The sequence below is a fragment of the Prionailurus viverrinus genome, chromosome B1 (genome assembly GCF_022837055.1).
Source record: "Prionailurus viverrinus isolate Anna chromosome B1, UM_Priviv_1.0, whole genome shotgun sequence".
NCBI lineage: Eukaryota > Metazoa > Chordata > Mammalia > Carnivora > Felidae > Prionailurus > Prionailurus viverrinus.
This window is the reverse complement of record NC_062564.1, coordinates 146,616,904-146,632,196: the sequence shown is the minus strand read 5'-3', so window position 1 is coordinate 146,632,196 and position 15,293 is coordinate 146,616,904. Positions and strand designations below refer to the sequence as shown.

Here is a 15,293-nt window from a genome sequence, read left to right as displayed (position 1 = left end):
TTGAGCCCTGCATTGGGCTCTGTGCTGACGTCTCAGAGCCTGGAGCCTGCTTTGGATTCTGTGTCTCCCTCTCTCTCTGCCCCTCACCCACTTGCTCTCTCTCTCTCTCAAAAATAATAAGTAAACATTAAAAAGTTAAAAAAAGACAAGAGTCCAGTGGCCTTCAGGAGAAGGGTGTCCTCTTTATAAACCCACCTGCAGGGCACGCTGGGACACGCAGTGTTTGATCCAGTTTCCTTGATTAGAGAAGACCCTGGCCATGGAAACTGGGCAAACATTGCCCTCTAGCTCTACTGGCCAGGTAGAAGCAGCCTGTGGAACATTGGCTCTTTGTGCTGAATTTGTGCTCAGAGGTGCAGGTGGCTGGTTCCTTTGTTTCAGCAAAGGGTGCCCGGCCAACATGCTTGGAAAGAGACACCGTGTGGAATAATGCACTTACTGCTAAAATTTATTACATCATGCTCATTAAAATTATTTACTAAGGACAGGAATGCACACATGGCTTGTGGGCTGTGGGTAGCGCTGCAGCCCACAGGAGTGTGCATTGGGCTCCCCGAGGAGGAGACAAAGACGAAGGAATCCAGAGAATCAAATCTGATCTGCATTCTAAAACCGGATTTGAACTTTTTCAAGTACTCTGGTTGGATTTACTCACCTCTCAAGTGCCCTGATTTCAGCTTAGCACCTGAAAGTACTTTGAAAGCAACCATATATATATATTTTTGAAACTCTGCTCGCTTAGAATATTTACCATGTGAAGCAGCAGACCAGTGATGACCCCAGGCAATGAAAACGGCAACTGGAAACTTAGTCATCGGAGCGTGAAGCTGACTTATGCCAACGCCATTTACCCAGGGAAGTTTCTAAACTCAGAGAATCCTCATTCAGCAGTAAGACCTAAATGTTCCATTGCTGCTATGCTATTACTGTCACAACCTCTTATTTTATCGATCAAATGTAGCTCTCATGCAATGTGCTGAGGCCAAAATCTCCATTGAGTGGATTCTATTTCCCTATTCGTTTCCATTATTTTCACATGTTTTTGTGCAGGAAAATAAAAATCCCTAATAAGTTTGTAATTTCTGCCTTGTTCGCTGGAACAAAGCCTAGCGCAGAGCGGGAGCAGAATGATTACTCATCCAGTGACTAAATGAATGGAGGTGTCTGTCAGATTTGTGACATGTTGGATATCCTGGGTGGTCGGTGGTATTAATTTCTGACAAGTGTTTTGTACAGATTTCCCCGGGCTCTGGGATTTTGTTTATTTCAGGAGGTCAGAAGTTCTCGAACTTTAATCCTTTCCTCCTCTGAGCAGTGGTTCTTACACTTCAGTATGCATCAGAACTATCTGTCAAGGGGAGCCCGGGGTCTGCATTGTCAACAACTGTCTGACTGGGAGGTGGGCGGCCTGTGGACCACATTTTGAGAAGTGCTATCTTCAAGTCTGGCGTTTGTGTAAATGTAATAAAATTTTACTGGAGTTCCAGCTGATATGTAGATACCAGGGCCTGAAAGGGACGCTGGGCTACAAAATACAAACTGTCAGTCCTCAATTTGGCCAATTCAAAATATGACATAAAATAAGGGTCTTCAGAATTGCAGACCTTTCCTTGGAAATATTCCCCCCCGCCCCCGCCCCAAAAAAAGTGGTTTCATTCTCTTCCATCAAAATATCTGAGAATCTGATTTTTTTTTTTTTTGACCTCCACTACTGATACCTTGGCCCAAGGCACCATCATCCCTCCCCTGAACTTTCAGCTCCTTGATAATTTCTCTGCTTCCAATCTTATGCCCTCTTCGGCCACACTGATCCAGTCACCCAAGTGCTCAATATCCTTCAATGGCTTCTCATCGGTGGGAAAGATGAAGTCTCACAACGGCCTACGAGATCCTACGTGTTCTGGCCCATGATGTCAGGAGCCTTCGCTTCTGCTGTTCCTCCCACTTCGTTTACCCCAGCCTGGCTTCCTCCATCCATATAGGCATGCACCTGCCTCAGAGCTTGGTCTTGGCTGTCCCCTTTGCTCCCAGCCAGATACCTACACAACTGGCTTGCTCACCTTCTCCAGGCTTTTCCTCTAATGCTACCTTCTCACCGAGGTTTCCCTGGACATCATATATGAAATCATAACCCCAGCTGTCCACCTCCAGCACTCATTATTCCCTTTCCCGCTTTATTTTATTCTTCCTACCTTTCAGTGTCTAATAATATATATATTGTTACTCATTTATCTTACACAGCAACTGTATCCCCCTTTGAGGAGGCCACCCCACAAGGGTAAAGGTTTTGTTTGGGCCATTGCTGAATGCTCAGGGTCCAGAATACCTGTCTTTGGGAAGCAGTTAATACATACTTGAGGAATGAATAGATGAATCCACTGTCTTTTACTTCACACCTTCTTCCCACCTCTTATATTTCATGTTTATCCTCCGTCTGACTTTAATTCCATTGTTGACCATGTTTGTTCTCTCTGCTTTCCTGTGGCCCGATCCAGCATCAATTTATACCCACCACCTCCTATCATTTGTTTGGCTTTGTTTCTCTTCCCAGTGAGACATGGGTCATGTTTCAGGGCCAATTGTGCGTGTGTGTGTGTGTGTGTGTGTGTGTTTCCCCGTCTTTTTTTCTCATCTGCTTTTGCTCCTGATCAGCCAGTTCAGGGCTCAGCTTTACTCTTAGAGTTTTCAAATTCCTGCTCAGTTATTCCCAAACCAATATAAGATGCTATTTGCTGTGTATAAGAAAACCACTGTGGATGTTCTATATATTGCATAACCTAACATCAAGAGGGACACAGTGAAAATGAAGTGTGTCCTAAGGAGTAAGGGAGGGAGAGAAGAGGATGGGAAGGCCTGTTTTGAGCCCCTGGACCAATTCTTTGGATATCCAATTTATGAGGAGACTTAGATCCGTTAGTTAAGGCTGCTCCTGAGAATTCTGCCAACTATAGTGAAATTAGACCACTATTTATAAAATATGAGTGATTGTTCCATGAAAGGTTATGTGTTAGCAGTCTTTAGGACTAGTACTCACTGTCTGACTGTTGATTCATATTGATTTTGTGGTTCATTCATCATGCTTAGAATGACAAAGTCCTGGGGCTTAATCCACCAATGACTGCTGAGTAGGATAACACATACAGGCATATAATTACCTGGTAATGAATGTCCTCTCATTGATGAAGATCCAGGAAGAGCACTGGTGAGCCATCATATTCAACTTTTCTCCTTTTTTGAGATCATCTGAGGATACCCTAAGACGTGAGGATAACATTAATGGTATACTCCTGTGATGCATTCATAAATTAGTTTCTGACTTAAATTGAAATGTTTTGCTTTGTCCCCGGTGAGTAAAAGTATTTGGGACAAGTTTTTAAGTAGTGTTTTTTCTATGGGCATGAGGGTTGGGAAGGGAAGGAAAGAGAAAGGTTTTTTTTGTTTTTTTTTTTTACCATGTGCCACAGATCTTATACTCTGTCTGTGAGCCACTTTCCAGATGTTATCTTACTCAATCCTCAGACCGTCCCAGCAGGGTGTAGATGTTATTACCTCTATTTCCAACACTTGGTAAGTAATGGGACACATAATTTGAAACAAAGTCTGAATCTTGAAGGCCTCTAATTTTTTTTCTTTTCACCAACATTGTTTTTGCATTTTGGAAAGGTTATACAAATTCCAATCTTTGATTTTCTATTAGTTGGCCCATTCCAAGATTCTTTTCAAAGATATATTTTTTTTTCTAAGAGAATTACTATTGAGGATAAGTGAGATGCCCTCCAAAATTTCAATTGTTAGAAAGTAGGCTCAGTTCAGCGTTTTAACTATAACACATTTTGAGTGAGTTTCTAAATGGCATCCTGTAAACCACCTTTTCATGACTTTTCACAAAGTGACTTGCTTGACAACAAGTAATAATGTCTTGTTTTCTCTGCTCTTGCCCCCACTTGACCTTTATAAGTTTTAAGATGTTTAGGTGTTTTCCTGTTTTTGTTATCCATATGTGCTTCTGAGAAAAATTCATTTTATCTCTCATGATATATTTCTCACTTGAAATTGAAAATTATATTCTTCATGTTTTTAGGAAAAATAGTAAAGGAAGAGGAACGTATAATTTAATTTTAACAATCTCTGAATAAAGATGATAAAGAGGGCATATGAAGAAACACTAGATGGGCCAGAAGTATATAACTTCACTTCCAGTCTTCCCCTTGGTAATCAACTTGAGAGATTGACAACTATGGAATGGAGAGATAGGGAGAGAGAAGGGCCAACAGGATAGAGAGATATATCTAAGAAAGTATAATACAAACCGCAATGTTGGCCTGTGTTAAATGCAAATGATTTGCAAATTTGTAAGTGAAACCCCGGGTCAAAATTGTGCTGATGATCACTTTACAGTTGATGGCTGTATTAGCTATGCTCCTGGTAATGAATGTATCCAGTATGGTTAAATTTGGCATAACTCCTGTCAGGAATTCTACTTCTGAATTTTTAGTATTTGATTTGGAATGCGCTCTAAGGATTTTTTTCATTTTTCGATTTATCCACAGTTCTGGTACTACCAGGTTTTATTGATTCAAAAGTTATGTTCCTGCTCGCTCTATAAATGCACAGGTGTGCTTGGGATGTTTGAAACTGCTGTTTTTTTGGTTCAGATCTTACTTTTTATTGAGAAGTATAAAAAAGAAAAAAGAAAAGAAGCTACATGAGGAACTTTGACCGTCTGGAATAATAGTTTCTGAAGCCTTGCTGGTTTTACAGTTTCTAGTAAATTTCCAGAAATTTATGAAAAAAATTGAGATGTCTTGCTCTTATTACATTTTTCAAGGAAATTTCCAGAAACTTGTGGAAAAAAATTTCAGTCAGTTTTAAAGTTCTGCTTACTTGACAGCTCAGTGTTATTCTCTTTAAGAAGATACTAAAGTCCCAAAGGCTTCTATAATCCCCCCGCCCCACCGAAAGCATTTTATAATCATTGAAATTATTTTGGCAACATGGGAAGGCAAGATAGTTAAAGTAGAAAAGAAATCCTGGATCAACATTTGGAGATGTGCAGAAAAGAAGAAAATGTACCAAGTAAACTAAAAAACTACAGAATCAGTGGTCCAAGGCAAGGAAGGATTGGCCAGTTTGGTAAGTCTGTTTTTGGAGTATTTCTAGAATGAGTTCTCTCCTATATGGTTCTGCGCAAGGGAATACATTTCTTCTATTACAGCCACTCAACCCAAATTGACTGAACTGTGCCCCAGTCCTGCAAACACAATTTTAAGTTTCCAGGCATCTAAAATCAAGCTCTGACTCGCAAGTGTTGATTAAGTGTGATGTAACATCCTTCAAGTTTCCTTCAGGCTTTGGAAACCGTGGTCAGATGTGAATAACATCCTCCTTTATGTCTTCATCTAAATGGCATTCGGGTGTGACAAGAGATTTTAAGTATAATGTTTTCCAGTCATTCCATTTTGCAGAAATTACATATTTAATTACTATTGCTTCAAGCCTATAGAATCATAGGGGATATAGCCAGGATAAAAGGCTAGGCTAGAGAGAAAAGTTCAATTTTTATTTAAAAAAAAAAAAAAAGAAGGGTGGGACTTCCTCCTTTTACTTCCAAATTAGATTAATTTGGTTGGAGTAAGGTGTTTGGAAGGTATTTCATATCATCTTTCTCCAGGATAATAGCAATCCTCCCACCCACTGCCCAAAACAAAGAAAAAAGGAAAAAAGAAAAGAAAAGAAAAGAAGAAAAAAAAAAAAAGGAAAGCTATGTTCACAAATTCCCTGATGCATTATAGCACATTATTTGAAAATATATAATCTATTTGAAAGCTATGAGCACATCTCACTGGGAACATTGTAATAGTCTCTAAGCTGAATGCCTGACTAATTCCCCTTTATGTTTTTACTATCTGGACCATCACATCATTTTCTTGTTCACAAACTTTCCTGGGATTTCATTCTTAGCAAATACAGTCCAGGTCTCCTAACCTGACATTCAGGTTTTCTGTAATTCCACCAAAACATCTACTCTTCTAAACTTAAAACTGAAGATTTTCTCAAATACCAGGCCTACTGGTCCAATGGCTCTCAAGCCATTGAGTCTCTTGTCACCAGTTAGTTACCTCACACGAGAGGGCCCTCATCACCACAGGTTGATGTTCAGATTTCTGCTTCTTCCTAGTCTCTGCTCAAGTGGGACTTATCAAGTCTCTCCATAGTCTCTTATCTGCACTGCTCTGATGCCATTTTCTCCTTTTCACCTTGTATCATTGCTCTTGATTTATACCTTTTCTACTCCTATCTTCTTGCTGAAAGAACAGTGTTCCTCTAGTTGGGGATGTCATCTTCTTTGACAGCTCATCATTGGAAGGGGGTCTCTGGGAGGACTTGTGATGGCAGGGACAGAAGCTTAGCCATCAGGCAAATCAACTCTGTAAGTCAGAAGTTACATGGGTATTTTAGGCTGCCTTGCGAGAAAGATACAGCACGTTCCAGGAGCCCAATAGATCCCAGTTACTCATTCGTATGATTTGGTCTGGGCTGTTTCGTTATATAGCCCTTGCTCTTGCTTCTAAAACCTGAGTTTTGCCTCTAGATGCTATCATTTGAATCACCCACAAAAAAGGTTATTGTTGCTCCCTACTGAGAATCCCCTAGTGGTAACCTCATCGTCCAAACACTGTCTTCTCCTGGATATCTATTATTTACCATTTATTCTTTTAATTTACCCCTCCCTGCACCTCTCCTCCCATGTTCCAATGGCCTGTATCTTAACAAATGGTTCATTTTCTCTCTGAGCAGCATTTGACAAGGTTGATTGTTTCCTGCTTTTGAACTCCCCCCATCCTTTTTTTTCTTGAGGCTTTTGAGACAAAGCAGTAACCACAACAAACTTGCCTTGTTTCTTTGCTATTTCACAGGACTCCACATTTTAGTCTCTTGTCCAGACTCCTCTGCACAATCACAGAATGCTGGTTAGTTCTACTAGCCTATCCTCGGCCGTGTCCTCTTCTCTGTCTACACTTTCTTCCAGATAATCGAATCCATCTCTAACCCAACTTCCCTGCTGAGCTCCAGACCCATGTCACTACCTACTTAATCTGTGCTTGGAAGTCTAGAAGATATCTCCATGCAAATGGCCCAGACAGGACCATGGACTTTCTTCAGTCTCCAGAATTCCCTCCCTGACAATTCTTTCCCATCTACCCAATTTGGCACCATAACTAAGACTCAGTTTTATCTTTTCCTCTTTCATTAGAACGAGATTCTAATTCAAAAGTAGATCCTACTAATTGTACCTCCAACATATCACCTGAACTCAAAAGCTTCTATTTCCAATGCTACCACCCTGAGTCAAGCCATCATCATCATCACCACCTTAACTCCTGAATTTCTGCATCAGCCTCATGGCTAGTTTCCCAGCATCCACCAGTGACTAGTCTTCCATTCTCCACACAGAAACTAGGATGATAACTTTATTTATTGTATTTATTTCTTATTTATTTTTATTTTATTTATTCTTTTTAAAGACTGAAATAAATCTCATCATCTGATGATTAAAAACTTGCAATGGCTTCCAAGAATGAGATAGAATAAAATATAGCTTCCTTACGATTACCCACAGCATCCCATCAATCTCTTCAGTGTTCATTCCCTTCATTACTTTCCTCATTGATTCCCTTTTGTCTACATTGGCCTTTTTGCTGATTTTCCATCACTCCCTAAGCTCATTCCTGTCTTGGGGATTTATACTTGCTACTCCTCCTACTTAGAACACCCTGCTCTTAGACTTCCACATCTGTTTTCCATCATGCTGATCGTGGGCCAAGTTTATCTTTTCATTCAGAGGCTTTCCCTAAGCAATTCTCAGTCAGCCACTACTACCACATGATTTCCATTTAGGTATGTAACAGTAATTGAAAGGATCTTATTTATTTACTTATCTGTCTTCCCCAACCACAACATGAACTTCTTTGGATCAGGGCTTTTTGTATTTATCTGTATACAACCAGCTCTTAGAATTTTGCCTGGAACATGCAAGGAATTCAATTCATATTTGCTGAGTGACTGACTAAATGTAGAATTGCAGATATGGCCTGAGTAATTGGTATTTGTACATCTTTCTTGACCTCATAGTTAACATGATAGCTTTGCTGAGATTAGAAGTTGGGTATATATTGAACTGAAGAATCACCAGTGGAAGTTTCTTACAATCACAAAGTGACGTTGACAGTGATGGGCTGAAAATCACTGCAGGAACTTCCTGGTTGGCTTCCTATTTGTATTTATAGGAAAATAGCTAAGGTGTCATTAAAGATACTAAACAATTGCTGTGGAATTATATTGTCAAACTGGTGAGCTATGCCAAAGCCAATCAGAAGATTTCAGGTGTGATTAAAGGATTTCAAAAGCACTTACATTATTCTCTGACCTTAGGAAGGAAGACAATTAAATGGAATTTATGGGGGAAAAAAAAAACAGGATAAAATTTTTTGTTCATTGGCAATATATGCTAATTAAATAGGAATCATATTGGCCATATCTGAATCTAAAAATTGGCTCAACAAAATATTCAAACAGTCTAAATACCCAAAAGGTAAAAGTCTCATTTTATTATTAATTGCCAAGGTGAGAAATAGATCTGTGAATTCAAACAGTTTCCCCTCTCCAATCCTATTAACTATGACTCATAGTAATTTAAAACCTGGTAGGACATTTGTGAATATCTTCTAAATTATAGAGACTGGGTAGATTTAAGGATCTGAGCTAGTTATCTCAAAAATCTTAAGAGCAAGATAAGAGAGGTCATGATTAGCAGAGATGAGGATTTATGAAAAAAGGAAAAATGATACTTCTAGAAGCTTAGAGGTCTCATGTTGGACATTCACAATTTGCTTGGTAGGGCATAATAAACTATGCCTTGAGGAGGAAGGTAGTTGTTACAAATCTATGTACTTTACTGGGAGAGTGAATCACACAATCTCTCTGGTCCTCGGGCCAGAGTTTATTGACTATGTGTATGAAATAAGATTATTATTGAATAAGTTTGGTTATTTATTTTTTCATTTTGTCCAGATAGGATGGAGCTCATGAGACAGGAAATTAGGTCAGCAATCAAGTCCTGGAGAAATAAACAGTCCTGGAAATACTAGATGGGTCTAAGCTCAGATGGGCCTAGGTGGCTCGACAGGGAAGGGCAGAGACTGAGAAAGCAAAGCAAAGCAGACAAGCAAGGTCTAAGCAAGCAGACAAGATCGGGAGCCTGAGAAGGCAGGATCAGACAGCATCAGCTCGCAGGCCACAGTGAGACCTGGGAGCATCAGAGAGCACCTGTGCTTTGCCTCCACCTGCTCTGTATCCTGCCTGTATCCCTCCTAGACGTGTGCTTGCCTGGATTGGCCAGGTACCAGAAGGAGGCCAGAGGATGGGAGGTGAATCCCAGCCCCAATGAACTCAAATGGGCCAGTCACTTAAAGTACCTTCCTGTGGCCTATCATGGATTAAATGGCCACTTGTTTAACAAGTGGAAAATTTGATTCACTCCTTTGTATAGTAAACAGATATTTCAGGAGTTCCCTCTCTGGGCTTGCCCCTGTGCTAGGCACAGGAAGCATAGCCTACATCTGTGTCTGTAGCCCCTTATTCCTGGGATCACTGGTGCATGAGGTGCCGAACAGTCAGAATTTTACAATGAACTAAAAGAATATAGGTGCTAACTTCCCAACATTCCCCAGCCAAAGGATATTTTTCCTGCCTCTGAAATTACACAGCAAAATATCTGCAGCTTTCTAATTACTTACTGCTTTCTCTAACTAAATTTTACTTTAGTTAATTTGACTATTCCTTTAGAACAAGATTATGGATTATTTCGTTTTTGTACCTTCTAGAGTGAGTGTATATATGCAAATATGTAGGTAAAAACATATATAAAAGAATGAATATATGCAATATATAGGGAGGCATATTAAAATATTAACTATAAAGCTGTAAGCTACAAAATCATGAATGATAATTATTTTCTTTTTGATTTCATATGTTCTTTCTAAATCATATACAAGGAACATATCTTACATAACACACACCATAAAAGTTACTAAGAAAAAAAAAGAATGGAAAGTAACACATTGGAATAGCAAATGTGTATTTAAATTATGAAGTAAGATTATATTCAGCGCAGTAAAAATGAAGGTTTTTTTTTTTTTTTAATCATTGTTTTGGCCGGAAAAAGCAATGGAAAGTTACAAATATGTATTCAGTTCCAAAATAAAGTTTTTTCTCTAAACTCTGACCAGGAACCTTAAAGTTCAGAAGAACAGATCTATATACAATTACATGACTTCAAGGAAATGAGAAAAAAAATCTAGAATTCTATCCATTATCCAGTTCTTAGTAAAACAGTACAAGAGTCCAGAGAAGTGTGGTTTCTGGGAAATATCCAGCTCTATCTTTCTAAAGAATTTGCCTCATTTGCAAAGATGGCAAAAGTGAGAAGCTGACATATAAAAACTATCACTTTATTAAGTGATATTTATTACAGTTAAGAAATGCTTGTTTTGAGATGCATAACAATGTATCATAATGCTTGAATATAAGACGGGACTCAACAGGGTATGGATCAAACACCCAGGCTTCTATGCCATTGCTGTCAGTCCCAGTGGAATCTCATTTGAAATGCCAACCTTTAATATTCTATTCCATATTGACAGGACATTAACGCACTGGCTTGACTGTCCCCAGAGCTCCCTCAAGGCACAGGAACTGTAACAGAAGCACATGGGTTTTCAGCCACTTTAGGACTCAAGGCATCTTGCCACCACTCGGTCTGGAGGGCAGCTGCTCAGTCTGCCAAAGGCATGTTCTGGAACTGCTGCTGTGGTACCACTCAAGGATTCTCTGCTTCATCTAGTTTCCAAGAGGAAATTCTAAGCTTGACTTCACAGGGACGGTGAATCATTGTTCTTGTGCTTATTTGTATGTTGGCTGCAGAGCAAGCACTTTCTGCTCTTGAACCCCACTTACTGGGCTCTGGGATGGTGACGGGGAAGTGGTCCTTTAGGTGATTAAGATTACACTGTCATCACTTAAAAGGGAGACATCGTCACGTTCCACTACGGAAAGCAGTGACATTAGTCTGCAATTTGAGATGATGTTATGAAGTGATATAATCACCGTATCTGATAGCTTTGAAAGACACAGATGAATTTCTGCCACAAAACCCAACCCTCTCTAACACTAGACCTTAGGGCAAAGAGAGAATATTCAGAAGTTCTTTCTCAGAGGTTGTATCTTTGATTGACCTATATTTGAAAAAAAAAATTTTTAATCTAAACTTTAAAAAAATCATAATTCCAGTTAGCTAACATACAGTGTAATATTAGTTTCTGGTGTACAACATAGTGATTCACCACTTCTATACATCACCCAGGGCTCATCATGACAAGTGCTCTCCTTCATCCCCACCACCGATTCCCCCATCCCACCACCCCCCACCCCTCCGGTCACCATCAGTTTGTCCTCTGTAGTTAAGAGTCTGTTTCTTGGTTTCTCCCTCTGTTTTTTTTCCCTTTGCTCATTTGTTTTGTTTCTTAAATTCCACATATGACTGAAATCACACGGTATTTGTCTTTCTCTGATGGACTTATTTTATTTAGCATTATACCCTCTAGTTCCATCCATGTCATTGCAAATGGCAAGATAAAAATGTAAACATTTATCTTATTTATTTATTTTAATGTTTTTTAATGTTTATTTATTTTTTTGAGAGAGAGAGGGAGAGAGAGAGAGAGCAAGCTGAGGAGGGGCAGAGAGAGAGAAAGAATCCCAAGCAAGCTCCACACAGTCAGCATGGAGCCCAACATGGGGCTCGATCCCATGAATCATGAGATCATGACCTACACCGAAACCAAGAGTCAGATGCTTAACCGAATGAACCACCCAGGCATCCCCCAAATCTAAACTTTTATAGGAAGCTCCTGTATCTCTAAAAATCCTAAATTCCCTACCTTCAATGAATCTGTACAAGTAAATTGACTATTAGGACTAGATTTCCATTTCAGTGAAAAGTATAGGGTGCTTCTTATTTTAGGAAAAGTGAAAACAAGTATCAAATATGAAACTTTGAATTACATGCTAAAAAATATTACATATGTGTTACACTATCTTCCATATAATTGGGAAAGCTCATTTTTTCTTAGTCATTGCTGGTTATTTCTCTCTCTCTCGATGGACCAATACATTTAATAGTATATCTTAAAATGTTATTCATATTGGAGATAGTAGAGGAACATATGTACACTAAAATAGAGTTTAACTAGGAAGACTTAATCTGGTTATGTGGTTAGATAAATTAATCTCATATTAATCTCAAGTACAGTTAAGTAGATTTATCTCAGTTGGGGTTACTGTTTGTTTAAACATACAACATTACAAAATGTTAAATCAAATAATTTGGTTTAAGAAGTTCCAACCATATCTATTTGGCATAAAGTTATATTCTAAATGGGTTAGAATATTTTATAAGCTTTTAGCTATAAACACTAACACAATTAAGACCCAGAGGACAATAACATAGTAAAGCTCAGTTTGGTTGGCTTTAGAATTCTAGCGAATATCCAACTATAAGTACATTGGAGAATCTCAAATCTGCAGTTTGAAACAAGAATCCATCAAAACAATGATGACATTAAGCTGGGATCAACTGCAAACCATTTAAATGTATATTAATGTAATGAAAATATAAAATGTCATCAATGAAAATACGTTGCTAGTTGCAACTTCTAAGTTTGTTCCCTTCTTGAAATTACCAACATTAATATAAAACTAACAGCAACATTAACAAAAGTGCCCTTTAAATAAAATTTCATAAAGGTCACTTCCCTGTAATTTAAGTTCAGAGGTGAAGACCAACAAACACAGGTATTGTTCTTGTGTGCTTCTCGTGCATATACACAAATGAAAGTCTATATCACTTCAATACAAACAATCCAATATGGGTGCTACCATGGTCTATTTTATCAAAGTCATTCAAGGGTTATCTGTCTTATAAAACTAAATGTCACAGGTTGCACAATCTGGGGTTGTGTGTAAGTCTCCTACTACAAAATTATATTTTCTGCTTAGAAATAACAGTTAAAATGAACGTGACTTTTCCAAAGCAAAAGTGATTGAGTAGCAGATAATTTTGAATTTGCCACTATGTACACTATTTGAAAAGGAGCAAGAAGCCAGATGATCTGTAACTCTTTGCCCACTGGCCATCCGCTCATGTGTCCTAGACCCATTCTCTGGAAACCAGTTAAGCTTTACCACCTCCACACTGTCTGGTCTCCCCAGCTTAGCTCACCCTCCCTGATCTGGCCCTTTTGGCAGAACTGCTAATTTCTTAATCCTAACTGGAGGTACCACTTATAGGATGCTTGCTAAGTGTTTAATTCCCATCAAAGCCCCATTGGCATATCCTGTTATGGGGCTTGTTTTACAGGTGACAAACTGAGGCTTGGCTAGGTTAAGTAACTCGCTACGGGACAAACTAATAAGTGGCAAAGCCAGGATTTGAACTTATGGCTCTCCTGCTTCAGAACTTGTATCCTTAACTCATGGGCTCCCATTTAATTATGCTTATTCATTCATTCATTGTTTGGTGAACTCTTAAATTACAGCAGAAATCGTTTTCAATTTTTGGAGGGATATGTCTCTGTAGCTCTGTAGTTTCTGAGCGGAAAGTTTAGCGGAACCCTCACGTAAAAGGACCTTTCAAGTCCGCTGATTCAAGAGAAAGGGGGATGTGAGGGTTAAGTGCAATTCCAGATAAAGCGCTCTTTGAGCTATTTCCCTCGAGGAAAGGGAGAAGGGCTTCAGTGGCCACACTTAAGTTCGTGCCTTTCCCTCCTCCCCACATGCTTACCTGCGTCAGGAAAGGGTATTCTGAAAACAATCAAAAAGGAAAAGCAATGTCTGAGTTTCAACTGGTCTGATGCATGCCTACATTCAACTTGGCTGCCCGTGGATGCCGCTTTCTAATAACGTGTCCTCAACCTGACCTGGGGCGGAGGGTGGATTAGAGGGGTTCTTTTCCCCAGGCCCATTTGTCACCTGTTATTCACACCAGGAGAAGGCTTTTTACCTGAGTTGTTGAGCTGAACTTGCTCCGGAGAGTTTGTTCCCCTGCTCAGTCACAGATTCTCCAATTCCGAGCGTCCCTTGGAAAGGCAGGGCTCCCTCACCTGTCCTGGAGGTCGGAGCCAAGTGTGGAGGAGGGGCGACCCGACGCCCCGTGCTGCTCAGCTCTGCACCTGGCAGTGCCCTCCGCAGGATCATCGAGCCCCAGGAGCTGTTAATTATTACCCCTTTTCGCCAGAGCAGGGACGTGTAAGAAACCTGAGCCACTCCCTTTACCTCAGTGCATGTTGGGAGTGTTTACTTTCTTTCTTAGGGGCAGCTGATAGGAACACTCCTTTGCTCCCTGACACACATCGTGAGAAGTGAATTGACATTACCCACTGAATTGGACTGACTCTAACCCCGACTCTGTGCCCAGATTACAGGTGAAGGGTCCCTGAGAAATGACACTACCTGGGAAGGAATGTCATTATTCACACGTCCTTCTTTTAAAAATGTTCACTTTGAATTAGAAATGTCTCAGTTTTCTTTTCCTTGTTCTATTGCCAGCTCCTTCCCTGCCGGCACCTTTTCACCCAGACTAGTGGTTCTCACACCTCAGGGCACACACCAGAACCACTTCTGTAACTCGCCGAACCTGCACGCCTTGCGCCTCCGCACCAATGACAGATACTGTGGAAATGCAAAGTGCTTTTATTTACACACACACACACACACACACACACGCGCGCGCACACACACAAACACACACAAACTTTTTAGTATCATTGTTCATTTATGTTTCCCATGTAAAGCAACTGTTGATAATTTTTAAAAAAAGTTATTTTACAAGTGTAAACCTTGGAGTCCTCAAAAGAATTTCAATATAATTCAACAATGAGTTCAGTAGGCACATTTGACCTCTGGTGTCCTTTGAATTCAAATTCATAGACCATTCAAAGTCATAGACCATTTTTCTAGATTTACAGGTTACCTGTTTGATCAATGGGGTGTTTTAAGGATTCTGTATGTTCAAAAGGTCAGACAGTTTATCTGTTTAACTTGTGTGTGAAGGTCAGGAATGATGAGTTTTATCACGTTGGGGGGTTATTTTAATAAACTGAACAGAATCAAGCAAGGGGCTTATTAGATCACAGTCAAAGCTTCTATAACCTCTTATATGAGGTCAGTGTAAGTTG

General features: G+C 39.6%; 1 protein-coding gene across 2 annotated transcripts in view; it reads right to left on the bottom strand.

Annotated features, from left to right (window-relative positions):
• RASSF6 (Ras association domain family member 6) overlaps window positions 1-14,349 on the bottom strand; it is a 49,218-nt gene extending 34,869 nt beyond the window's left edge. The window contains exons 1-2 of one of the 2 annotated variants that reach the window (XM_047857268.1): window positions 14,120-14,349; window positions 3,156-3,254 (exon numbers count right to left, since the gene is read on the bottom strand). In XM_047857268.1, coding sequence (XP_047713224.1) covers window positions 3,156-3,254; window positions 14,120-14,313 — 293 coding nt within the window. In that variant the 5' untranslated portion in view covers window positions 14,314-14,349. The remainder of the gene's footprint in view (window positions 1-3,155; window positions 3,255-14,119) is intronic. The other variant, XM_047857269.1, reaches the window with a different exon arrangement.
• Between the last annotated feature and the right edge of the window lie 944 nt (window positions 14,350-15,293).